Here is a 26,946-nt window from a genome sequence, read left to right on the forward strand (position 1 = left end):
ATGGATTTATATACCAGGATTGTAAAATCATGAAATTTACTAGCTAAAACCTTGATTTTATATGTATTGTAAAGTCCAGGTTTTAGCCCAATCCTAGGGATAGCCTTGTCACAATTTAAGTTCTACGTAGATTTTATTAAGAACATTGTCCCTTTATTAGATTTTTTGATCTTATTCTTAGGTCTAACTAAGAAAACTCTTGAAATGATCTCTTAATGCAAAGAAAACACTCTAAACCAGAGAATTTTTCTTCTTTGAAGCTCATTTGGAAAACACCCTAGTCAAATTCCACCGACTTGGATGAGGAATCACGGCAAAAGGTCCAGAGGAAAAAGGGAAAACATCCATCCCTTTTTTCCCTATCGTCATCTGCTTGTGGACTTACTACATTCTCAACCCACTCTGAGAATAAACCATCAGAAGATGAGAGACAACCACATAAACAAGAAGCTATTAAGAACGTATTAGTTTGAATTAGTGCATCTTGCTTCAGATTAAATGCCAACACTTCATTTGAGTACAACCATTTTCTATTGCTAGTCCATTACAAATAAACAAGATAAAATGATGACTCACATATGCCACCACTGAACGAACAAAATAGCAAGTAAGCAAAGGGGCACTAGGATTCCCTTCATGTTAAGGTTTTAAGGGCTGCTCGATGACTTGAGAGGCTTGCTTGGGAGGGCCAGCAAGGAAAGCTCTTATCATCGGCACGGGCTTAACTTTCTCATTGATCTTTATAATACTCAAAAACATGAGTCGATATAGAACCACCATCCCAAACAAGATAGCAAGATCAACCCATTTGGAGTACCCCATCTCAACTTTCCAAATATTTCTCAGAATTTCATCACCATTAATGGTGGATGGTCCTCCTGCTTGATTGTTAGGGAATGTGAGTCCAATAAACTCATTCTTATAGAAGCCTTGGTTAGCATACTTGTGGAAGGCAATGTAATACATTGGGTATCGCCAGACAGGTTTGGGGAGATCATCGGGCAATCGGAAAAAGCCGCCGTTCAACATCATCACACCCTGAATTCCGGCGCCGGTGATAATACCCATGAGGAAATCTGGAACAATGCTCGCAACGATCATCATCAGACTCTCAACCAACATCATGCACATGAACAACACCAGAGTGAAGTACAAGAAGTGTTCAACACCTCTCTGGAGGCCAACTAAGTAGTATGCTATGGCTCCAGGTACCACAGAGATGAGAAACAAGTAAGGGATAGAAGAAAGTGTATTGCCAACAACAAATGTACCGACACCGTAGTGCCCATTTAGTCTCTCTTGTCCAAAGATCTGTAAATGAGGAAAAGTTATTAGTTCAAGTAATCTTGTTTTTGTGAACTACATGATCATAATTACGCTCTTCAATTTCTTATCACTCAACCAATATTAATGTTTTGTTCCAAGATAAAATGGCTAGAATTTTTGGGTACAGGCAATGGTGGTTTCCATAGGATGAAAAGTCTGGATGATGCAGATAGGACGACGTAGGTAGGCGAAATTATCATAACTTTCTTCAAAAGTTCAAACCATGACTCCTTTTTTCTCAAAATGGATTAATGAAGTTCATGAAAATAATCTGACCTTCATATCCTCCACAAAAGAAGGGAATCCTCCAATTGCCATGAAGGTTAGGAATGCAGCCACGAACATGAGCATCGAACCCCTTGCCTGAAAAACTCAAAACAAGCCAACATTAGAGGGTAATCCTTATGTATCTGCCATTTTAGGTTCTTATCATTTATGTTTACCAGTAATTTTTGCAGGATCATGCAAAAAAACAGAAGGCACAAGCGGTGAAGGCACCTCTAAAGATGAGGAATCAGGGGAAGGAGGAAATCACTCAACGGAATACTCCTTAGACAGTGGAGATGATCCACTAGAAACTAAGTATTCAGAAACAACGAAGATGAATAAAGGAAATCAGCTCAACAATAAATATAGAAGGGGGATTACTATCAATCCTTTGAAATCATTCGCTTCAGATGCGTCAGGGAGAGACAATGAGCGTAGAAAAGAAGCTTGAAAAAAGAAAGTATCATGGGTAGATGAGCATCATCTGGTCAATTTGATCCCAGTTGAGCAAGAGGATAGTGAAGGGGAGAGCCCAAAACGGGAGGAATCAAATGTATCGCTCTTCGAAGGTGAACCATGGTAGAAGGTTCCTAAGAAGAATTGTCTAGGCTGCTCCCAAAGATCCCAACATGCTCCCATGAAACTATCCGATATGTAACTCAAGAGCATTGAGAAGTTTGAACTCTTAGGTTTAGTGGTTAGTCTTTATCTATCCCGAGTTTTGGGATCTCCCTCTCTAATGTTTTCCGAGTTGGGGGGGGTGTCTTTGTCCCCATGAATGTAACATCTTTCTATAAATCTAATAAAACGGTAAGGGTCTCTGCCAAACCCCAGCCTACCCATAAAAAAACAAAAAAACATAAAGCAATTGACTTCACCATCTCACCTGAATCGACCCAAAACTGTGGCCAATGTCATTGAAGATGGTGCCTACACATAAACATAGTGCAATGTAAATTGCGAGACGCAGCCAGTAGTAGCCTAGATCCCTGTACATGTTTACAAAGGATCTTCTAGTGAGCACTATGGACTGAGTAATGAAGCTAGCTTGACTTCCTTTCTTCTGCAAAGCTCCTCCTTCCTACAAAAGAAAATTGGTCCCTTGAGGATCACATTAAAACAAAAATGTGCCCCCTTGCCATTGCCTAGCATTTCTTGCAATGGTAAGGTCATTAGCTTGGTCGCAGCTATAAACATTTAGCTCTACGAGTGTCATAATCAATAGTAATATAGAAATTGAGGAAGAGGAATCTGATAGTGGACTCACCATTTTACATATATCTGCTACCCATCTTGATACTTGTTGGTTAGTGACAGATGATTTGTATGAGCTTACGAGAATGTCGATAACTTGGGAGGTGGGCATGACACCATGGCCTTGCTCAATGTCCTAGTGAGAAATAGGAAATTTCGAATAGAAAATATGAACATAGAAGCTTTAACAGAATCAAACACAAAACGAGTATTTTTTACCTGATCGAAGTCCTTGTTTATTGTTTTAAGGTAGTGATCAGAAGGGTTCCTCAAGGATGGGCATGGGAAACCATTCAATGCAAAAAACTATCACAAATCAATAGCAATAAACTCCAATAAGTGCATTTTTATTGCTATGTAAAGTAATCTTGTTAAGGATAAAAAGAACAAACATAGCAAATACTTCAAAAGATTGTAAACAAAAAAGAAAAAAGAAAGGAAAAACCAACGCAGTGGGTTATCTAATTATTTCAAAGTGTTGGGGTTCCACACAAAAGCATCAATCCCACATCGGAAAAGAGCAACTGATGTGGAGGGCATGTAAGGAGTAAGGACTTGGGTACCCTCCCCTTAACAGCTAGCTTTTAAGGGTGAGTTTTCAAACTGGGTCCCAACAGGTGGTATCAAAGCTGGGCGTGGTGACTCCGTTCTACCTTCAAGGACGTACAAAATCCTTTTGGGGAAAATCTCTCGGATCCCACGTTGCTCTTGTGTGGAGGGAGAGATTGTGGGAAAGAGCAACTAATGTGGAAGGCTTATAAGGAGTTGGGCACCCTCCCCTTAGCGGCTAGCTTTTAAGGGTGAGTTCTACATGTTAAACAACCAGTTACTCCAAAAGTTTATGCGGTTAAAGAGTTTGTGTTATTTAATCATTTTCGGGTTGGCCCTACACGTGGATTTTTACTATCAAGAAGTTGTTGGGTTTTGAATCCATCACCTACCGCGAGGCAATAGCTCTGATACATATCAAACAACCAGTTACTCCAAAAGCTTAAGCTATTAGAGTTGGTGTTATTTAATCATCTATACTTCAATGCTACCAGGTCTCACACAGAGAAATACCTATTTGAGATCAATAAAGGATTTAATTATAAATTGACAAGCTTATTACCACATTGGCAGCAGAAGCAGGGCCAAAATAAACTGCTCTACCATTGGAGAGCAGACATAAATTTTGGAAAAGCTCAAAAACATCACTGCTAGGCTGATGGATGGATGCGATGATAGTTCTCCTATCGTCTCGTGCGAGCCTTACGATTCGACTCATGACGTGGTACGATGCTGCACTATCGAGCCCGCTCGTGGGCTCGTCTAGGAAGAGAAGCTTTGGACGTGTTAAGATCTCCATACAAATGGCCACCCTTCTTCTCTGCCCACCACTAAGTCCTTTGGAGGCCCACCCTCCTATTCTAGTGTTCATTGCATCTTGCAATCCCATCTCCTTTATTGTCATTTCTGCTCTCTCTTTCTTCTCGGATTTTGTCATGGAATCAGGCAGCTGGAGTTGGGCTGAGTAGTACACGGCTTCTCTTACCGTTAGTGTTGTCATTAGAGTGTCATCTTGGGTCACATAAGCCTAAATATCAATGAAATGTTATCCTCTGTTACAGTGATAGATACAAGGGAGCCCTTGCATAAAGAGCCACAAAAGGGCTCTTCATTGGATCCACGTCATTTTCAGTTACATTTTAAAATCGGTTGAAAAAGTAAAATCAGTTACATTTGATGACATGGATCCAATCAAGAGTCCTTTTTCGCGCTCTTTATGCAAGGGCTCCCTTGTATCTATCATTCCTCCTATTACAAATGATAGTTTCTAAAATGAATGATAGTAAGGTGCATCATTGTTTAGGCCCAGTTTGTTTTGGATTTTGATAACCAATTGTTTGTCCAAAACTGAATGCTAGACTCAAAATTAAGCATTTTTTTTATTCTAATAATCAGTTGGCTCTGTTTGTTTTAGATTATGACAACTGATTGTGCAATAAATTTGAGTCCAATAATCGGTTGGGGACTCCACAATCGGTAGTCGTAATCTAAAACAAACAGGGCATATTTCAGATTATGGCGAGAGATTGTCAGCCCTAAACTTTCAATTGGACTCAAATTTAATTATAATTTTGAGTCCAATAATAGGTTTTGGACTTACAATTGGTTGTCGTAATCTGAAACGAAGAGGGCATCAGTGTACGATCAACTATTGGAAATCGGCTCCACCCTCTTTGGGGAGATTTCCAACCCCCTTTCTTTCCCCTTTTCTGGAGAATGAAGTTATTTGAAAGTGGTTTATTATTTTTAACTTTGCATTTGGCCATTAACCTAAGTCAAGTGGAGGGTTCTTACTGAGGTCCCAAATGCCAACGCTTGCCTTCTACCGTTGATTAGGATCTCTCCCGTTTGCCTAATCTTCCTGCAAATGGTTGTTAATTATAAATATAGAATTCAATAAACTAACAACAGAGAATGACTATGAAGATGATCAACTATCAAACCCTCTGCATGTGATCCGGACCGCTGATCTGGTGGACCCACATGCTCCTGGGTAACATACCGAATGGACATTCATTCACGTAGTCACCGAACAGATCAAAGGTCTTGATCACATGTACTATTAGAAGAAAGTCTTGGACGTGAAGAAAGTCTTGCATGTGATTTGATGATATTAAAAAAAAGTCTTGATACAAGTAGAAGAAAGTCTAGATATTAAAAGAAAGTCTTGATACTAATTGAAAGTTTTTTTATCATTCAATCCCACCATAGAGGGATTTTCTCAATGTAACATTATCCTCTCATAGGTTAATGCTAAGGTCAAGCGGTTCAAGAGCCAATTGAACCTAGTCGGGTTGCGATTGGATAAAAACCGCCATGTTGTTGGCATTCATTATTATATCTAAAATCCTTCTATTAACTGCGGTCAGAAGAGAATCCCGATTTTGTCGGTTGCACTACTTTTCCACCTTCTTTGGTTTCCTCTTTAACGAGTTACCTTGTCTCTCATTTGGATCCTATGTATTTCTCATAAGAGAAATTACATGGCACGGCGCTAAAAAACAATGGGGCCCACATTTTTTGGGTGATCCAAACCATTCATTTGTTGGTCCTTCATGTAGATAGGGTGGAAGAAGAAAACTTCTCCTTAGGATGTTCCTAACCCTTCGATTTGTGGAAGTTTAAAATGGACGGCAAAGTATAAATCCACATACAAAAGGGTTAGGATTATCCTATGGAGAAGATTTTCTGGGCCTAACCTATCTACATCAGGGTCCAACAAATGAACGGTTTGGATCACCCAAAAATTGTGGGCCCACTGTTTTAGGGTGGTGGGTGCATGTGCATGCCCAAAAATCGTCAATATCGTCGCTTCTTTGTTTTCGTACTGCCCATTTGACAGCCACAATTTGGATGGATAGACTCTTTGTTTTCGTACTGCCCATTTGACAATCACAATTTGGATGCATAGACTCGTTCACGGGGCGAAATTGGAGAGAAGGAAACAGTCAAACACTTTGAAAACGCGCACTCGCTGCTTCGGGTCACCAAAAATTTCTGGCCATTATGTGAAAATTTAGAGAAGTGATAAATCCGCCCCTTTTGATTACTTGGAACACCCAGCAGCAGTGTATGAATTGTAGGGGTATTTCATATTTGAGTCATCATCTTTTGTCTGATTGTTCATGTTCCTATCACAGGTCGTCCTAATAGTTCTCTAAGATCCGTTTGGACTCTGGAAGAGGGATCGTCAAGGGAAAGAGGACAATTGCGCGGGGGGGGGGGGGCGGGTGTTAAAGTATAAAAGATTAAATAAGGCTTAAGCTTTTGAAGCCATAGTGTAAAAAAAGTAGTCAAATTACACTAATAGGGCTGTCCAGGGAAGATGAGAGGTGTGAACATAATATAACCCAAGCTCGAGCCTGGCAGAGCCGAGCCGAGCTTTTGAATCAAAACTATTTATCTCCAAGTCATCTTTCCTTGTTGCTTCTAAGGGTTCATGACTAGGTGACCTTGTTGAGGTTGGGTTGGGTGTCCATCTAGGAACCTTACTAGGAGAAGCCATGCGTAGAGAGAGGGGGGGGGGGGAGAGAGGATTGTAAAAAGATCAAAATGCTGTTGCAGGATCTACAGGCCTGCTAATAGTACCTATTTAATGGAGATAATGGGGAGTGATAAATTGATTCCCAAATATCTTAAATCGACCCCCTATGTGTCTTTCTCTCTATTGGTGGAAGCATAAAAAAGAACCTTATAGATCAAAATGCTAGGATCATCCAATCAAGGTAGGATCTGTTGGGGGTAAAATCGGCGCTAACCATGGATGAACGACACATGGCATTTCCGTCTATTCGGTGAAACCGACTCATTGGTTTTAGTAGCAGTTGTCACGTATCTTATCCCATCTGAATAAGTAGTTACTGTACACTAGGATACCGCCTCATAAAGGCGGTTATGTACTCTAAGGCGGTGACTTTCTACCTATAGGGAGTTTATTGAATAGTAACTTGCTCGTTAAGGGAAATAAGATATCTATTAAAAATAGATATAAACTTATCTCCCGGGGAAGTCGACCAATCAGGAAAGACTCCTTAAACAGTAAGGTTCTAATAATTAGGGACTCTATCCTCTATAAAAAGGGACCCTTACTTCATAATGGAACTACGTTAGACTTGATCCTCAATAAAGGGGTACGTAAGCAACTTGGGAAGACCAGGTTCAGTCACAATTATCTCTCCTTCTCCCTCGTTGGTAACACTTCTGAACTTCATCTCCTTCCCTTCAATTCACCTGTGATTCCGATTTCTAGCTTGAATATTGAAATATCAAAATTCTGGTACTACTAACATCTTTCTGTCAGTACAAGCTGCTTACAGGAATAACTCTATCACTACTAGATCGTGTAGAGCGAATTTGGGCATCATTAGATTGGCGTCATCCGTGGGACCACCATGACGAATTTGGGATCAAAAGCTTCGAAATCCGTCGCAGCTAACCCACAAGGCGAAGGAGTAATGACCAGGAGTCAAGCTCAGGTCGTAATCCCCGAGAATTCTGTTCTAGAGGAAGCGCCTACCAACGAAGATACTACTCCAGTCACCATGGCCATGTTCAACCAACTAGCAACACAAGTTGGTGATGTTTCTACTGCTCTTCAAGAGATATTAAGACGTTTACCATCCCCACAACCTACTCCGCCGATGGCTCAGAATGTCGGTATTCCCCCATTGATTACGGAGGTGAGAAACCTAAGGAATTCACCTCTAGAAGAAGAGCAAAATGAATCACCTGAAGGAAGACACCCCCATAGCAGAAGGCCAATAAATCATCGACCTTCGGCTTCAATCACTAGCCCCAGGCCGAATCATGGAAACGAGGAAGCGAATGATCGATCGACACCAGAATTAACCTTTAGGCCTATTCTTGCCCATAATAACAACGTCCCCCAAAGGGCTAATAGCACGGGATATCCGAATCAAGGACAAGATCACCCGCAACAAAAACCCACGGGATGAAGTTAATGCCCCCGACTCGGCACTCCTCGCCGAACTCTAGCGGCAAGTCAGAGAGATGCAGCGTCATGTTAAGAAACCTTACGAACCGGACCTCCTAACTGAATGGGAGAATGAAATACAGTCATCGTTCGTAGAGGCCATAGCTCAGGCTCAATTGATACCAAATTTTGACCTGTCGAGACTCGATCTCTACGATGGTACAACGGATCCTTTGGAATATCTTCAATCTTACAAGAGGGCAATGGAATTTAAAGGCGCTAATGACATTACTAAGTGTGGCGCCTCTCTTCATATTTGAAAAGAGGAGCGAATAGTTGGTATGGCCGCCTTAAATCTAACTCTATATCTTCTTTCCGAGAGTTAGGTAGGGAGTTCGTTACCTACCTCGCCAACAGTCGGCCGCAGAAGAAGCCTGCCGACTCACTCTTCACTCTTCGTCAAGGAAAGGAGGAAACTTTACGATCTTTCATAGGTCGGTTCAGAGCTGAATTATCTCAAATCAAAGACCCTAATCATGAGATGGTTAGAGCAGCCATGAGATCAGCCGTCCATGATAGGGATCTCAAAGTAGCCTTGAATATCGATCCTTCCCTCGATCTCCAGGAACTAATGGCGGTAGCAGACAAATACGTCAACAACGAAGAATCTTTCACCATGGAAAGGGAATTAGAACTCGCCAAAGCTCCAGAGAAGCGGAAGGAAGAGACTCGGTCGAATAACAGTCGGGCTAAACCCCCACGATCCGATAATAGACAGTCACAATCAGGCAACCGACCTCTCTCACAACAGTTTGAAAGGTACAATTACACCCCTTTGAATACTTCTGTTGTAAATATTCTTTATGAAATCTGAGGAAAAGAAGATCTCCAATGGCCACCAAAGATGAAGGGTACCGGTTGGAAACGTAACACCAGTAAATATTGCCATTATCACGGCGACCATGGCCATACGACAGATGAGTGTTTCAATCTAAAAAACGAGATTGAAAGGTTGGTGGAGCTGGGGCGCGTTGATAATACTTGTTGAACCCAAGGATTAACGGACCTTCTTGTAAATTCGAGGTCAAAAGACACCCGGCCCCTCCAATCCAATTCAACCGACCATTGGAGTCGATCCAACTAAGCATGTCTCCGAAGTTTGACAATCCCCGGATATAAGGACCGATGCTCCACTCCGAATTGCAGGAAGCATCGATGTAATCGCTGGAGGCTTAGTAACGGGAGGACCGACGATTTTCGGACATAAGGCTTACGCCGCTCAATTCATGCGGTGGAGGCTCCAGCAAAGAAGTTACGGTCAGATCAGACCAATAGCAAGGAACATATAGTCTTTTTTGATAAAGAATACGATAAAGTTCACCTCCCCCATGATGATGCTGTAGTCGTCCGTCTTATTATTGCCAACTACAAGGTGAGCAAGGTACTGATCGACACCGGAAGCTCTATTAATATCTTGCATTACAATGCTTTTAAAGAGATGCACCTGAGGATAGATAGACTTGTACTAGTTGAATGGTCGATATAGGGATTTTCTGGCGGATCGATCCGTATAGAGGGTAGGATAGACCTTCCTGTAACATTTAGTACCGAACCCCGTCAGAAAACTATCATGCAGACCTTCCTCGTGGTCAAAGTCCCCTCTACCTATAATGCTATCATAGGACGTCCGGCCCTTAATAAGCTTGAAGCAGTTGTTTTTACTCCCCACCTCAAAGTTAAGTTTCCAACCAAATCAGGAGTCGGAGAGGTAAGAGGAGATCAAGAAAGAGCCAGAAACTGCTACGCTGATTACACCAAGGTAGTAAAAAAGGCAAAGGAATCTCTTCAAATAGCCGGTACCGATCCACTTTCGGATAATTACCAGACGCATGGAGAACTTGTCGAAGAACTAACTCAAGTACCGTTGTTCGGAGAAGATGACGAGCGAACAGTCCAAATTGGATCACTTCTCACAGGTAAGACCAGATCCAACCTGGTCTATTTTTTGAAAACTAACGCAGATGTTTTTGCATGGTCTGCTTTAGATATGCCAGGTATTCCGATGGATATCGCCGTCTATCGGCTCAGCGTCGACCCCTCTCGTAGGCCTGTTAAACAGAAGAAACGGAACTTCGCTGTCGAGCGACAGAAGGCCATAAAGGAGGAGATCGATAAACTCCTACAAGCCGGGTTCATCCGAGAGATACGTTATCCAAAATGGCTCGCCAATGTAGTCATGGTAAAAAAGGCGAGCGGGAAGTGGCGGATATGCGTGGATTTTACGGACCTAAATAAGGCCTGTCCGAAGGACCACTACCCCCTCTCCCGAATCGACATGTTGATAGATGCTACATTAGGCCATGAGATGCTCAGCTTTATGGATGCTTTCTCTGGATTTATCAGAAACGTTTGCACTCCCCCAATATCCCCAAAACGACCTTCGTCACAGAGCAAGGACTATTCTGTTATAGGGTCATGCCATTTTTCCTTAAGAACGCGGGAGCCACGTATCAGCGACTGGTGAACAAAATCTTCGCCTCACAAATTGATCGGAACATGGAGGTATACGTGGATGATATGCTTTTTAAAAGCGTAAAAATCACCGACCATGTTGCTGACCTTCAAGAAGCCGTCATGGTATTGCGGAAGTATCAGATGAAGCTCAACCCCTCAAAGTGTGCCTTTGGGGTGACCTTTGGTAAATTCCTCTGGTTCATGGGAAGTCAACGAGGCATAGAGGTTAATCCCGAGAAGATACAAGCCATCCTCGATATGGCACCACTTAAAACTGTGGACGAGGTACAACGGCTCGCAGGAAGGATAGCGGCTTTGAGCCGATTCATGTCCAAATCCACCGAGAAGTGCCTTCCATTCTTCAAGCAATATCTCCAATCTCTCCAGTCTCCTCCGGTGTTGATGAAACTGCTATCGAATGAAGAGTTAAATCTTTATCTAGCGGTAAGCCCCTTGGCTATTAGTGCTGTACTTGTTAGGCAAGAACAAAAAATTGAACACCATATATATTACGTCAGCCGAGTCCTACACGATGCAGAAACAAGGTATCAAGGTATCGAGAAGTTTGCATTTGCGGTGGTCATTGCTGCCAGGAAATTGCGCCCATATTTTCAAGCTCAGGGCATAGTTGTTCTTACCGATCAACCATTACGCAAAATCCTACAGAAGCCTGATACTTCAGGCCGACTAATCAACTGGGTAGAAAGTCCCCTTAACTTTTGCCGTCTGCGGTGTCTCTACCACGGCTTGACTCATGTAAAAAGTCATATAATCATAATCAACGGGTAGAAACCTCTTACAAAGGACTTGACGCATCCGTTCCCATGTCCGGATTGGTCGTTTCCCCATCCTTGTACGTGAGAGTTGTAGTTGATCCCACCAAGCCGAAGCACCTCCCTTGAGTTTGTTGGCCACAAGTTTTGTCTTTTTCTCCTCAGGAACTTTCATGTAGTCGAAAAATCTTTCGACTGCAGCAAGTTAATCAAGAAAATCTTCGATATGGAGTTTGTTATTAAAATTGGGCAAATCCACCTTAATACGACAATCGAGATCACGAACCACAAATTTCGAAGCGCGGTCATGAATGTACCTCGGATGGATGATGTCTTTGAATTCCTCCTCTCTAGAGTAATAATCGTTAGGAAAATATGTAGCTCTAGGGCAGGAGCGTGGAACTCGATGTAGAGCTTGAGCGTGCCGTCGCAGATCACCGTCGTTGATATGGGGTTGCTCGCGCTCAATAGGATTAAACTGTGCCAATTGCTCCGCTATTTGATTAACGGTAGTCTGGAGAGTGTTAAACATCTTCACCGTCACGGTTTTCTGATTTTTCTGTTCTCCGTAGGAAGCCATGTATGGAACGTAGCAGGGCTCTGATACCACCTGGCGTAGCTGGAAGCGTGAAAAACGAGAATAAACCTTCGAATCCACGAAGGGCGCTCGTCGAATCCACGAAGAGCTATTCTTCAAATCTACGAAGAACGAGATAAACAACTTTCTCTAACCAAGAAAGAAGAAAATTTCTTTATTTCATAGACAAACATAATAATCCCTTGTACATTCACCTAATTGATTTTATAGGAGAGAACTCCTACTACACTTAAACATTTAGGAAAAAAGAAACTAGCTAAAGAAAAGGCGGTCTAAAACAAGTAAATAGCAAGAATATAAAAAAAGTAACCTAACCTAACCCCTAGTGCAAGCAAGAAAGTAAAAAGTAGATATTGACTCTTTCTAAAAAAAAAAAAAAAAAAAAAGAAGTGAATATTTAGAGATGTGTTGCTTTTTTCTCCTCCTCCCAATTAGAGATGTGGGTGACTTTTGGAAAGTTGGAAAATTTTGGCAATTTCCAAACTTCCATGCCCTGCAGCCCACGTCAGAAATCAATTCGAGTTTCAATATCGGTCCTTCCTCGCAATTTGGATGGATAGACTCGATCACTAGGCGAAATTGGAGAGAAGGAGATTTAAATCTAGAAGCATAGTCAGCCGTGACGAATATGGCCATCTTTTGTCTGATTGTTCATGTTCCTATCACAGGTCACTTGTGCCGAGGGGTCACGTGAGGGAAAGACTCAAATTATAAAAGATTAAATAATGCCCCTCTCCAACAGCTTTAGCTTTTGGAGTAACTATAGGGGAAGCTGGCCCAGGGAAAAACGTGAAAAGAATATATCACTTCACTTCTGATTTTTTTAAAGTACAAGGCTTGTTAGTTGCTACAGATAAAAAAAACATTCCCGCTTCTTGGCATATCGTTTATTTATAATTTTCATTTGGGAAATATACATTTGCACCTTTTTGTTCCCGGCCACCCCTTGTAGTGTAAAAGAGTAGTCATAAAATACCCTAAAGGGGCTGAGCGAGGGGAGGAAAAGAGGCCAATAAATCACTTCCGCTTTATTTTTACGAGGTTTAGTTGTTAGTCAGGAAAAAAACATTTCCTCATTTATAGACTACTTTCTAAAAGACACTTATTGGTCCCTACTTCTGCAAAAAATCTAAACCGTTGGATTTTATAATTCTTATCTTACACAAGATCAACAGTTGTGATCTCACATACATGATGTAAGACCCAAATAGTTTCTAGCTTTGAGTTTTTGATGATTTCTTAATTAGCTTATTTATGTTGCGATTTTTTTTAATGATATTTATGTTGTGATTTATTGGTAGCTTTTCACTGATTTTTTAAAATGGGTTCGGGTTTTACTGATTTATGTGCTAAAAATCATTAATTTTTTATTTATGAGCTTCTGTTTTCAAATTTTTAACCTAACTATTTTATGTTACCTTGCTACTTTATGGGTGTAGGCTTTTGCTTATTTATGTGCAGAAAATATCGTCATTTTTTCGGATTTTTGGGCTTCTGTTTTTGCCGATTTTTGGACCTACTGATCTATGTTGCCTTGCTAATCTATGGGTTTGGAATTTTGCTATTTCTAAAATGAGTTTAGGTTACAGAAGATCCTGATTCCATTCCGAAACATGCACACGCGCACACACACACACGCACTCATGCATGCACGCACCAAAAAAAAAAAGTGTTATTCTTGAATTCGAGTTATGGAATGTAATTCTCATTATGGAAGCACTCTAAGAAGTGAGAACTGATCTAGCTTCCATAATGAGAATCAATAGAATGGTTAAAAGGCATGTCTGAGATGCCTGATTTTCCAAGAAATGATTTTGAACTCAAAATCAATTTTCAATTTCCCAATTATGCATGGCAAATCATATTGCCCCCGTAAAACATAAAGAGGATACTTTATAAATGTTGGATTTTGTTCCAATAAAGAGTTTCAAATTCTCAAATTAGACTAATAAATCTATTGCTTTGATGGTGGCTTTTCATATTCGTTGAAACTCCAAGAATCATGAGTTGGATAAATGAATGAGATAAATGAATGAATCTATTTAATGGCTCACATTAATAGATTCATGATACCTATGGCTCTCAGTGACTAACTTTTCATATTCCATGGCCCTTTGGATAACCAATTAATGGTGACTCTTGGTTTTAAGTGCTCCCATTAGTGGTGACCTTTGGTTTAACCCATTAAGGGTAACTCTTTACTTGCTCCTAGGACTCTATAAATAGGTGCCTTAGGTGAAGCATTTGAGATCACCAAAAAGTGAGAGAACCAATTCCATTTCGTGGGAGAAGAAAAACCAACTATACTTGTGTAAAAGAGTTCCATTATTTTTAGTAATTGAAAGTTTCCGGTTCTATTCAGAGAGCTTGCCTGATCGGATTGTTGAGAGGTGCATTACAACAATTTATTCTCATGCTATTCCTGGAGGTGGTTCGGTCGTGTGATCCTTGCACTGGAGTTTGGCCCAATAACACTTTAAGGTGGCGTTCGAGGACGTACGGCAGTATAGCAATCCAGATTGTTTGTCATCCTCTATTCAAGTCGGTATAATTTTATATTTTTGCTCTAATTTTCTTAGTAAGATCTATTGCTTTCAACCGTTTGCTCCAACAATAAAATATGTATATGGCCCGATGTCCACTCTGTTTCGTGTAGGCCATTCCACCCCTATACTTAGGTGGAGCTTAGTCACAGGAAATTTTGAATTTTTTGTGGAGTTCACTGACATTGGGGCACTTTAAGAAAGTTTGTTGAACTATTGATGACTCTATGGAATCTCTGGGACTCCGATTGGAACTTCAGAGTGATCAGGTCTTTGAAGTCCTACGTTATTTGACCAAAGTCCTAAAAAACTTTGCAATCCGATTTTCACCATTGTCCTAAGAAGTTTGTAGGCTCCAGTTGCAGGTCCATCCGATAAGGGCATGTTGGTCATTTTTCATGAGATAAGACCATTTTGATCTTTTTCATGACATAGTGGCATTTTACAATTTTTTAGATACTTTTCATATTTTAATTTTTATGTTTTGCTATGAATATGGGTATTTTAGTCATTTTTTATTAGATTTGAGCCTTTTGCCATTTTGAATGATACAAGGGTATTTTAAGATTTTTCCCTTTGAAGAAATTTTTCATTTTATTTTTTAAGAGGATAAAGAGTCATCCAATTAAAAAAACCTTTGAAGTTCTATCCATTTAAGAAGGATTCTCAATTGAGCATTCAAATAAGAGAATTTTATTTTGGGAGTCCCTCGGCTAAATCCTATATCTCTCAACTAACTCAGGTTTGGGAGTGGATGCCAAAGGTCAGGAGAGCTCAAATCCCCCGAACTTATCCGAAGTCCAATACGACTAAGCCTATGAGTTTCGTCAAATAATAGTTCAAAATAAGGTTATGTCTGGCCGCCAAGATTTTTGTTGGGAAGTTATATTTTCGCACCTTTTGATTACTAGGGACACTCAGTGCCAGTGTATCAATGACTAGAGGGAGCTAATGTACTTGACGTCAGAAGAATCCAGACATCCAGTGGGTTTGATTGCCACGAGAGGGAGCTAATGTACTAGTGGGTTTGATTGCCACGAGAGGGAGCTAATGTACTTGACGTCAGAAGAATCCAGACATCCAGTGGGTTTGATTGCCACGTACACTGGTGCTGGGTATCCCTGGTGATCAAAAGGGGCGTAAATATCACTTCCCTTTCTGTTTCTCCTGATAAATTAGTGTCCCCAAGATGAAGGGTAAGGCGGGTGGGACGAGGAGAGACTTGAGAGGACACGAATGAGTTTAGGGTGAGAGGTGGCTAAAAAATTAGGAAAAAGTCAATCATATTTTGAGTGGAGTTTTTTGTTTCCTGGTTTTTAAGAGTTTTCTTGGCCTCACCACCCTATGTCCCTCCAGTATCTATCCCTCATGCTTCCCTCACCATTGGGTAAGCTAATATTCCAAGAAAAAAAATCATGGTAGCCTAACGTGTCCTAATAAGAAAATTTTATCACTTAAATTCAAAATACTATGGAAATTGCTTTGGTTTTCAAATTATTGATTTCAAATGCTTGTCGTACCTTAAAGAAAGACACAAATACATGTCTACCACTTTCCAGAAGAAATATCTCCCGAAAAAGAGTCTTCAGTCCAGGGACGGAGCCAGGAATTTGCTCTAGGGGGGGCAAAGTCCATAGAAGATTGTTATAGCATGTTGAGGCCCACCATTCTACACTTCATGTTTGATAGGTAGGGCCCACCATCTCCCCCGAACCTATGCATAAGGTGGAGCCCACATTTTACACCTCAAATTTTGATGTAGTAGGGCCCACTATCCATTGCCCAAGAATATTGGTGATTTAATAAATTCCAAGACCCACCCAAGAGGATCACTTTCTACTTTGAAAATCCCAATAATATTCGAGATTTTTAAAGTGAAGCATTTTTCAAAAAATACTGTGGGGCCCACTTCATACGATGATCCAAACCGTTCATTTATTGGGCCACAACATAAATAGGTTGCATCACGTAAATCATCTCCATAGGATGATCCTAACCATTCAATCTATAGAGGTTTCTATAGCGGGCAATCCCATTATAGATCGGAGGGTTAGGATCATCCTATGGAGATGATTTACGGGGTGCAGGCGTGCAACCTACTTATATCGTGCGCAACAAATGAACAGTTTGGATCATCTTATGAATTGGGCCCTACTTTTAAAAAAATACTTGACTTTACATTCATACAACATATAAAATCTCATAATTAACTATAGAGAGTTTGCATGTGTATAGTCCAGTATTTTTCAAAAAGTATTGTACAGGCCATGCCATAGGATGATCCAAACCGTCCATTTGATGGGCCACGACATTAATAGGTTGTGTCCAAAAATTCATTTACATGGGATGATCCTAGCCCTCTAATATATACAGGTGTACATCATATTATGTTCTCACATAAATGAATTTTTGGGCACGACCTATTTTCGTCTTGGCCCATCAAATGGACGGTTTAGATCATCCTGTGGTGCAGCCTGTACAATACTACCATGTAAAATCTTGTGACTCTAATCAAATGGACGGTTTTGATCGTCTCGTGGTATACTATTTTTCAAATACGGGCCTACATCATATACAATCATGCAGATAAGGTGCCATTCCCCTCGGCAAATCAGTTGAAACGAAAGAGGGGGCATTGATTGATATTGAGAGAGAGAGAGAGAGAGAGAGAGAGAGAGAGAGAGAGAGAGAGAGAGAGAGAGAGGGCATTAATCGGTGGAAGATTCTGGATTGAGTTAATCTAGGTGGTAAAAGGCATTAATTTAGTTGGCAAAATCCTATAAGATAGGGAAGATTCCTTATTTTCATAGAAGTGGGGCTAACTTTATGAAAAACTCTTGGCCCATTTGGTTACCTCATGCATTTGTATTTTGATTTGGATTTGAGTTTTGGATACAAAACACATCAATCATCTTCATGACCATGTTTTAAGAGAGAGAAAGAGAGAGAGAGAGGGAGGGGGGGGGGAATGGAAGTCTCGCTGCTGACGGAGCAACGTCGAGGAGCAGCGATGGTGAAGGAAGTTACCACAAATATTGATTTCCAAATAATATCCAGCAGGACAGATTTGAAAATTGGAATTTTTTGCACTGTTGTAGCTGATTTGGAAATCTAAGGATCTGATCCAGTTCAAAATATCAACTAAATCCAAATCTAAATATTGTTGGTATCCAAACGTGGCTTTAATCCATAGATTTTGAAATTTTCCCGGATTTCAGGGGAATTGCCCCCCCTGGACCCTCCTTGGCTCCGTCCCTGGTTGGGTGTCCATCTAAGTACCTTACTAGGTGAAGCCATCTATATATATATATATATATATATATATATATATATATATATATATATATATAGAGAGAGAGAGAGAGAGAGAGAGAGAGAGATCAAAATGCTGTTGGAGGATTTACAGGTCTGCTGATAGTGATTATTTAATGGAGAAAATTAGTGCAGTTATTATATGGGTTTACCTACTACTAATAAATTAAGGAACAGCATTTATCATGAGAGGCTACTGTTCGATCTAATATGAATGGGACACTTTTGTTGCATTACCTCAAGCTACGCACGTGCACTATATGATTTCATGTTATTATATAGAGGAATGATAGACTGATGGGCTGCCTTGCAAAAAACCACCTGCAAGGGCAACGTCATTGTTCAATCTCAACAAAGTGCATTTATCGTTTCTTTAGGGCACGTTTGGCTGTGTGGAATTTTTCCCACTTGATAAATCAGAGTCTCCAAGTGAAGATGAAGGTGTAGTTGCTATAGCTTTTAAGGCCGAGTTCTACCTAGGGGTGCAACTCCGGTTGGGTTCAACCCGAAAAAGAGTCGGGTCGGGTTCTGTTTGAGGGTTTGGGCAACCTGATCTGAGTTCAACCAGACATTTTTTATGATTATTTTTTCTAAGCTTAAAAATTTGGGTTGGGTTGGGTCGGGTTTAACTCGGGCAGGGCCGGGTCGGGTTGGAAAAAAGGGTTCATCGGGTTGGGTCGAACCTCATCTGGTTGAAAATTGGGTCAGGTCGAGTTCTGGTTGGAAAAAAGTGGTATTCAGGTTGGGTCGGGTTGGCCACAACCCGACCCGTCCTGAGTGGCGCCCCTAGTTCTAGCCGGGTCTCAGCAACTTTCTCCATGATTGTGGATCTTGGCTTTCTTATTTTCTAGCTATTCATTTAAGGGCACAAATCAAATAGTCGGGATCGTTTGTTTTCCGTGATTTTTTGGTCATGGGCCAATGATCTATTTTCTAAAGATACATGACAATTATCGTATAAAGCATGGAATTGATTAAAGAGTACACGCATGGAATTGATTAAAGAGTACACGATAATTGGACTTTACATGCTGGATTAACATTAGTCAAAGCAGTATTAAAGGAACAAAGGGTACTTTAAACAATTTTAACCATGTGAAGGCGTAGATAAGTGGTCCATGACTTGAATGGCTTGCTTGGAAGGGGCAGATTGTAAAGCCCTTATCATCTGCTTAACCCTTTCAAGTCCCTTTATAATACCCAAAAACATTAGTCTATATGTGAAATAAACAAAAGGGGGGGTGAATTGAATTTAACAACAATTTATACCTTTTTAAATTTAAGTATTAAACCTATTTTGATTTTTCTTTTCTTAATTAGATTTTGGTTAGTTCAACTAAGATCAAATCAAAAGAAAATACCAAACCAAAATAAGAATGAAAGTGCAAGACAAGGAAGGAACACACCGATGTAAAGTGGTTCGGGCAAAGCCCTACTCCACTCTTCTTAAGATCGTCCTTAAGGATTTCCACTATGTGAGACCTCCACGATGCCCGGCTCCGAGGCGATTACACTTCCAAGGGGTATTAAATGAGGATGCCCTTGACACCTTTACACCGACTCTCCTTCTTCGCCGAGTTCTAAGCGATACTCCCTAGGGTATTAAAATAGGATGCCCTAGCCACCTTTACAATGAATGGAAGATGAATTGCTTGGCTTCTCTTGAAAGCTTGATGCACGATGTAGTCCCCTTGAGTGCTCTCCACAAAAGATTGCAAGTGAAAGCCCTAAATCCAAACTCAATTGATTTGCAAGTGCAAGGCAAGTTTGGGGAGAAGAAAAACAAAATCTCAAGCCAAAGGAATTTGCAAGTTCTTTGAAATGCTTAAGGGTGTTTTTCAAATAGTTCAAGAGAGGAAAAATAATCCTCTTAAATGTGTTTTTATAGCACTTGAGATGATCCTAGCCCTCTAATATATACAGGTGTACATCATATTATGTTCTCACATAAATGAATTTTTGGGCACGACCTATTTTCGTCTTGGCCCATCAAATGTACAGTTTAGATCATCCTGTGGTGCAGCCTGTACAATACTAGCATGTAAAATCTTGTGACTAATCAAATGGACGGTTTTGATCGTCTTGTGGTGTACTATTTTTCAAATACGGGCCTACATCATATACAATCATGCAGATAAGGTGCCATTCACCTCGGCAAATCAGTTGAAACGAGTGAGGGGGCATTGATTGATATTGAGAGAGAGAGAGAGAGAGAGAGAGAGAGAGGTAAATCTAGGTAGGAAAAGGGCATTAATCGGTGGAAGATTCTGGATTGAGTTAATCTAGGTGGAAAAAGGCATTAATTTAGTTGGCAAAATCCTATACGATAGGGAAGATTCCCAATTTTCATAGAAGTGGGGCTAACTTTATGAAAAACACTGGGCCCATTTGGTTACCTCATATATTTGTATTTTGATTTGGATTTGAGTTTTGGATACAAAACACATCAATCATCTTCATGACCATGTTTTAAGAGAAAGAAAGAGAGAGAGGGAGGGAGGGAAGTCTCGCTGCTGCCGGAGCAACGTCGAGGAGCAGCGATGGTGAAGGAAGTTGCCATAAATATTGATTTCCAAATGGCTTGGGGAAATTGTTTGGCAATTGGAAGAAGCCACCACTCAGTATCATCACCCCTTGGATTCCGGCACCGGTGATTATACCCATGAGAAAGTTCGGTACAATGCTCGCGACCATCATCATCAAGCTCTCGACTAACATCATACATACAAATATCACCAAAGCAAAGTATGAAGTGTTCGACCGGTCTCTGAAGGCCGACAAGGTAGTAGGCCACGGTGCCTGGGATCACAGAGACTAGAAACAAGTAGGGAATAGCAGAAAATGTGTTTCCAACAAATACACTGCCACCTTAATGCCCATTTAGTCTATCTCGTCCAAAGATCTGCAATTAAAGTTGGCCAAAGAAAAAAAAGATTTGTAAATGATTAGCGTGACAATCAATTTTGTTTTTGAAATGGTGGAATTTTATTAAAGGAAGAAAAAAAGATCATGACCGAGCATGTCACGGGAGTCAGAGAATACCAAGATATGAAAAAAAGGTACAAGAATAACAGTAGTCAAGGTGGTAAGATATTTGTTATGATCCTACGCGGGGGCCTGTCACCATGTCACTTGTTCGAGTCATGGAAGGGGAAAAGGCCAGAAATGAAAGCTGCCACTAGTGAGTCACCGATGACATCGGATGCGAAAGCATGGTGGAATGTTATGATCCTCGGTGGGAGCCTTCCTAGGTATGAGACTAAGTGGGACCCAACCAGGTATGGGCCGGGACAAGTTTAAAGGGCTTATCCTAACGGATTCCAACAGCTCTTGAGATTTTCGCCTATTAGTTTGGTACCAAACAAAATCAGTAAACTATTTCTCAATAATTATTAAAGATTTCTATAGATACATAGAAATTTTTATTTGGTTCAAGAAATGATCATCCCATAAAATTCATTAGTATTAGACATAGTTGTTCACTGATATTTTTCTTTGTTCTCCTGTTTTGTGGAATAAAAGTTCATATATAGTTCTTTAATCAAGAAAGTTATACTTTTAAGAATTATGAGATCTTAACCATAGATTATTCTCATCTTCTGGTTTCCTCAACTGAAAACCATGATTTTTAATTTTTGAAAATACTACAATGAAGTTTACTAAATTCATCTAACCTTCATTGATGATTGTGATATTAAATAACCGTAAGTGCACGGATCGTGTAAATACGAGTCGAACTCATGGAAGAGCTTATTGTGATTTCTACCCTTATACTAGTTAGAAAATAAACTTATGATATATTGTTGCCTGGAATGGACTCAGAATTTCCGTGGACTACAACCTCGGATCCAACAATATATTTAAATTTATAAACTAAATAGACAAGGATTGAAAACAATAAAGAAACGATTACAACTTTAATTCTTATATTTAGGCAAAGTAAACCAAAAGGAATTCTACTAATTATCTAACGTAATTATAAAGCCAAAATCTAAAACTCTAAATTGATTGGAAAAATAATTGGAATTGGTAGAAAAGCCTTGATTCAATTAAAAGAGTACTTAGGGTTAGAATCCATCAAGGGTGGGATTAGATTATTAATCAAACCAATTTTTGTATTGGATAGTGTATTTGATAAATCCAGTCAATGGGGAATAAGATCAATAGATGTCATTGCCCATGAGTGTTTAATCAAATATACTATGCAAATTTGTATATTATGTAAGAAATTATAATTGTTTATCGGCAATTACTTATACGACGGGGGAAAGCCAATGGCATAAGTGATTGGGATCCAACAAATACAAATCCTTACATAAGTTGTTATATAAGCCACTGGTTTTAATTAATCATCTTTCTCCTTCCACATGGCTTCATCTAAACCCCAAGTAGATGGGTTTAGCTACTCATGGAGAAGGGAAAAGAAACAAAATTAAAGAAGATAGAGAAGAGAAGTATCATCAAGAACTTGGAAAAAAAAAACAAAAGAAAAGTAACCTCTTCACTAACTTGAAATAAACTTAAGTACATCAAATTGGAACTTGAAATAAATAACAAAAATAAAAAGAATTTATTCTTTTTCTCCTCTAATCTTTGGTTGAATCTTCCTCCTTCAAGCTTTAATGTCACCTTGAGTTTGAATGGTGGATGATGAGTCCCATTGAATTTTCATTGGATGTGCTTTTTTTGGTTTAAGGCTCTATTGTTTGAGGTCACAACAAATTGGTTCATGGCAATCCGCATATGAACAAAGTCTAATTTGATGTCTAACAAATTAAGAATCAGCCTATCAAGTGATATCTATTGAACATTTCAGGTTTGCCCATCTAGTAATTCTCATTATCACTACTTGTCATATGATTTTCATCGTTAATTATCATTGTGTTATCGAATCTCTTTAAGCTCGTCAAATGATTTACGTTAATAATCTTGAGTTTGACCACCTTGCAACCTTCATCGTGTTTACCCATTTTATACTTTTCAGCATGGTTTTGTTAGGTCACCAAGTGGTTTTGGAACTCGTAAAATAGTTTTTATTGAGACCCATCTAGAAATTTATATTGTGCCTGCCTTTAAATGATTCACTTTGCGATTTCCATGGTGCTGCCGAATGAGTTTTGGTTTCGTTAAATGATTTCTATTGACAGTTTAGGTCTGCTTATCTCAAAACTCTCAACATGGCCGCCCAGTGAATGAATTTCATTGAGGTTTTCACCATGTTACAGAATGGTTCTGAGCTCATCAAGCAATTTTCATTTGAAACCTTAGGCTTACTCACTTGGCAATTTTTGTTGTGTCTACTCGTTAAATGTTTTGCACTTATCGAATGGCTACGAGTTTGTCAAGTCATCCCCATCGAAGACTTTGAGTCTGCATATCCAATGATCTTCATGGTATTGCCAGTCCAATGTTGTAGATGTCCATAACACTTTAGTCCTGCTTTATTACATTTTGGTTCCACCATATTACAGTTAGTACTTGAGATGAAATGATGTTATTGTCTTATGATGTTGTACCCTCCATTTCATATCATCGGTTCTGATAAGATAGGACGCGCTCACATTCTTTTCTTCTTCCCTCTCTCATTAGGGGTTTTCATCAATTTCTCGTAACCTCCTTTGGCTTCCTAGGGACATTTTCATTTTTTTTTAGGATCTGGCGATGACAGAATGATTCTTGAGCCAACCCTTTACCCTTCTTGTCCTCATACTAGGATTTCTCATGGGGTTTAGGGATTCTCCCTTTGTGGGGCCTTTGCTTCTTATAGGGTTCAAGGGTTCAACCTTGTCTTCTTCTTCGGGTTTACTTTGCACGTTCCTCGGGATCCTTTTCGAGTTTCGGGATTCCATCGATTTTGGGAACACATCGTCGGGTTTAGGCTATAACGGACGGCAACCTCTTGAGCCAAACCCCCTTTTTCAATCAAAAGGGATAAAAAACACATAAAAATCAAATAGCAAAAATAAAAAATCGTCAAAAACATCAAAAGCATTTTTGAAAAAACTTTTTCGAACTACGTTGGCTTGATCCCTTTCCACAGGGTACGTAGGTAGCTTGGGTCCACCCAAGTCCAGTCAAACCTTTTTAATAAATATTTTCAAACATTTTCAAATCTTTCAAAACAAAAACAAAAATGGGCAAGGATGGTGATGGCCAGGTCACCCGGAGCCCCCTTTTCATTCCATTTCCGATTTTGATTGTGGTTTTTCGGTTTACATCGGTTTTCCGACGTTTTATCGAGTTTTGGGACGGGCGATGACATAGCATAGCCCCTTCACAGGGATTGTCTTCACTGAGCTCAATGATAGGTCATGACGATCGCGAGACTTATCCGATCTTCAGCAGATTAGGATCGCTGGGCTTGATTTCTTTTGAATCGCCCTCTGAGCTTATCGTGTGTTCCATTTTCTTTTTCCTAGCAGTTTTTTGTTCTCGCATACCGATGATTTCCTGATTCTTTTATTTTCTTGCATCTTTTAGCTTGTCGTGTGCTTGCCTCAGATTTGTTATTCGTCGCTTCTAGTTTGTTTGCTTCTCAAGCATGTGATTGATTGCTATTTTCGTAACCTTATCTCTCATAGGTTCGCATGTTAGTGTGATTACTTTACTGCTTTGGTTGCTTAGCTATAACGTTTATTCATTTGTCTTATCTTGATTATCTGTCTAGATATAGATCTTTACTGCTTTTCTTATCTCATTATACCTGTCATTACCTGTTTAGTTATAGCTCTGCATGTACTTGTTTATTGCTTTCTTAGATGTGATGAGCTAGGATTTGTTCGCTTTCTTTGCCCATCCCCGGGTCATGCATGCTTAGATAGACGTTTTCTCGGGGACGATTGTTCTCATTTCACATGATTTTCGCCCAAAACTCTTCAAAGTTAATTGAAAATGGCATAAGAGACCATGTGCTTGCACTTGGGCGAATTCGAGGTGCTCTTCGGATCTTCCTCATTGGTCACCAGGCACGGACCTTTTGTATCTCTGGTTATTCGTTGCAATAGAGTATTTCATGGGATCCAGGGCCCATTTCCTTGGATGGCGACTCTGAGTTATTTTCAGGTGCGTCTTGGTTTTGAGGCTTTTGTCTCCGGATCAAGAGGTATCTCATACATATACATTCGCCACTCATGTTGTGAGTGGCATCATTTCGAGAGTTCCTTGGTAGAGCTCTCCTTCACATTGTGGAGGCCTCCGAGGATTCACGGGGGATCTCGCGTCCCTCCCTCACCGTCCTCAGGATCGGGGTCCACAACTATTTAACTATATTAATAATAGAAAGCTGTTTTTGATATAGACACCCCTCTAAAGCTTCAATCTTTTCTTGATGTTGACAAAAGTAGCAGGCATTTAATGAAACGTGGGAATAGAGGGGCTGCCATCTAAAAACGAGTAAAAAATAGAGCTTTTAATGCTCCTTAACCCATATTCAATTAGTATTTCAAAAGATGCTGAAAGCGCCTGGCCAAAGCAAATCTTAGTTGACACGCGGAGTAGTTGGTTGGTGCGGCCATAACTTGGGAGAGTCAAAGAAGTTTTGATCGACTTCAAGGCATAATGGAGTCGATTAAGGGGAGTCTACAATGACGGAGAGGAGTCTTGAAACTATCTATTAATTAAATTTTGTTGATTGGAAGATTCGTCACATCTTTCGTGATGGAAATAGATGGGCAGACTAGTTTGTGAGCAAAGGTGTCATCTCCTTTGGCCATTTTGCTGTACCCCCTCCAAGGAGAAATATTAGTTTATTTCAATTTTCTTTCGGCAGATTGCTTATTTATATGAGTTTATGTTTCCTCTTTTGGTTCGTTTGTGGGACGTCTCTTCATGTTTGGATGGGGATTCATCTCTTTGATGGCCCTCCTTATGTAGGCCATTGTTGTCCTTGTAATATTGTATTATTGTTCTTACATCCAATAAAGAATTCTTTAATTTTTGGAAGCAATAGGGTGGGGCCTACATCATTTGTATTAGCAAGTGTTGATCACCAAGCTCTACTAATATGGAATCTCCATCATTCATTGAAGCAAACACTACCAAGATTAAAGTTCTCACCCCTCGGTATGGAAGGCTAATATTTATTGCATCATCTATATGGAATGCCATCCTTAACAGTCCAAGCAATATACAACGGTCAAGGCCTCCTCGCTTGATATAATGATATAGATGTCCACCGTTGATTGAAGATCTCTCCCCCTAAAATGGTCCATGCAAATAGTCCCATATCGGATAAGTGAAATGGATGGGGATGGGTTATAAGGGAATGAGTACCCTCCCTCTGATGGCTAGCTTTTAGGAGTGAGTTCTACCAGGTTAAATTCCTTATACTAATCAATGATGTACTAGGAGGACCTATTGGCCAAAAAATAATGGGTCCCGCAGATAATTATTGATTTTCTACTAGTGAGGCCAATATAGAGGGGCCTAATGGCAAAAATAGAAAAAAAAAAAAAATGGCGATCCAAAATGTATACTGTAAGATACCGAATGGGCAAAAAAGCTGATTGGTCCATATATGTTAAGAATTTCATATTAGTTGGGCTCACATAGACGATGGAGGATCCAACAACAACAAAAAATTAAGGCTACTGAGATTCCCAGTACCATGTTTTGATAATGAGACGAATTCACCTTGTCTTTTATTATTTAACCAGCTGTCAAAAGCTACTATTATTCTCAAAACGCTCGAGACAAGCTGAGTTCTTCTCATTTTTAAAACACCGTAGTACAAGTATCAGTAGTATCCTATCCGTATACAAACTCTCTTGACAACGTTAGTGAGATAGAAATTCTTCGTTTTACAAGTCCCATCAAATAGTCCAATTTGTGGTTGTGGTTGTTTTTTCCCGACATGTCATAGTTTTCCTCCCTACATGA

General features: G+C 40.0%; 1 protein-coding gene across 1 annotated transcript; it reads right to left on the reverse strand.

Moving 5' to 3' along the window:
- Positions 1-464: 464 nt before the first annotated feature.
- Positions 465-12,386, reverse strand: LOC143849130 (ABC transporter G family member 1-like). Its single transcript, XM_077358178.1, has 8 exons — positions 11,934-12,386; positions 5,191-5,257; positions 3,959-4,423; positions 3,067-3,153; positions 2,861-2,983; positions 2,480-2,674; positions 1,603-1,689; positions 465-1,311 (listed from the first exon to the last, which is right to left on the reverse strand). The coding sequence occupies exons 1-8, from the start codon at positions 12,194-12,196 to the stop codon at positions 640-642; spliced, it is 1,959 nt and encodes a 652-aa protein (XP_077214293.1). The 5' UTR covers positions 12,197-12,386; the 3' UTR covers positions 465-639.
- Positions 12,387-26,946: the final 14,560 nt, after the last annotated feature.

Source organism: Tasmannia lanceolata, unplaced genomic scaffold, assembly GCF_043159265.1.
Source record: "Tasmannia lanceolata isolate RefF3 unplaced genomic scaffold, GAP_Taslan_0.1 ptg000016l, whole genome shotgun sequence".
Lineage (NCBI taxonomy): Eukaryota > Viridiplantae > Streptophyta > Magnoliopsida > Canellales > Winteraceae > Tasmannia > Tasmannia lanceolata.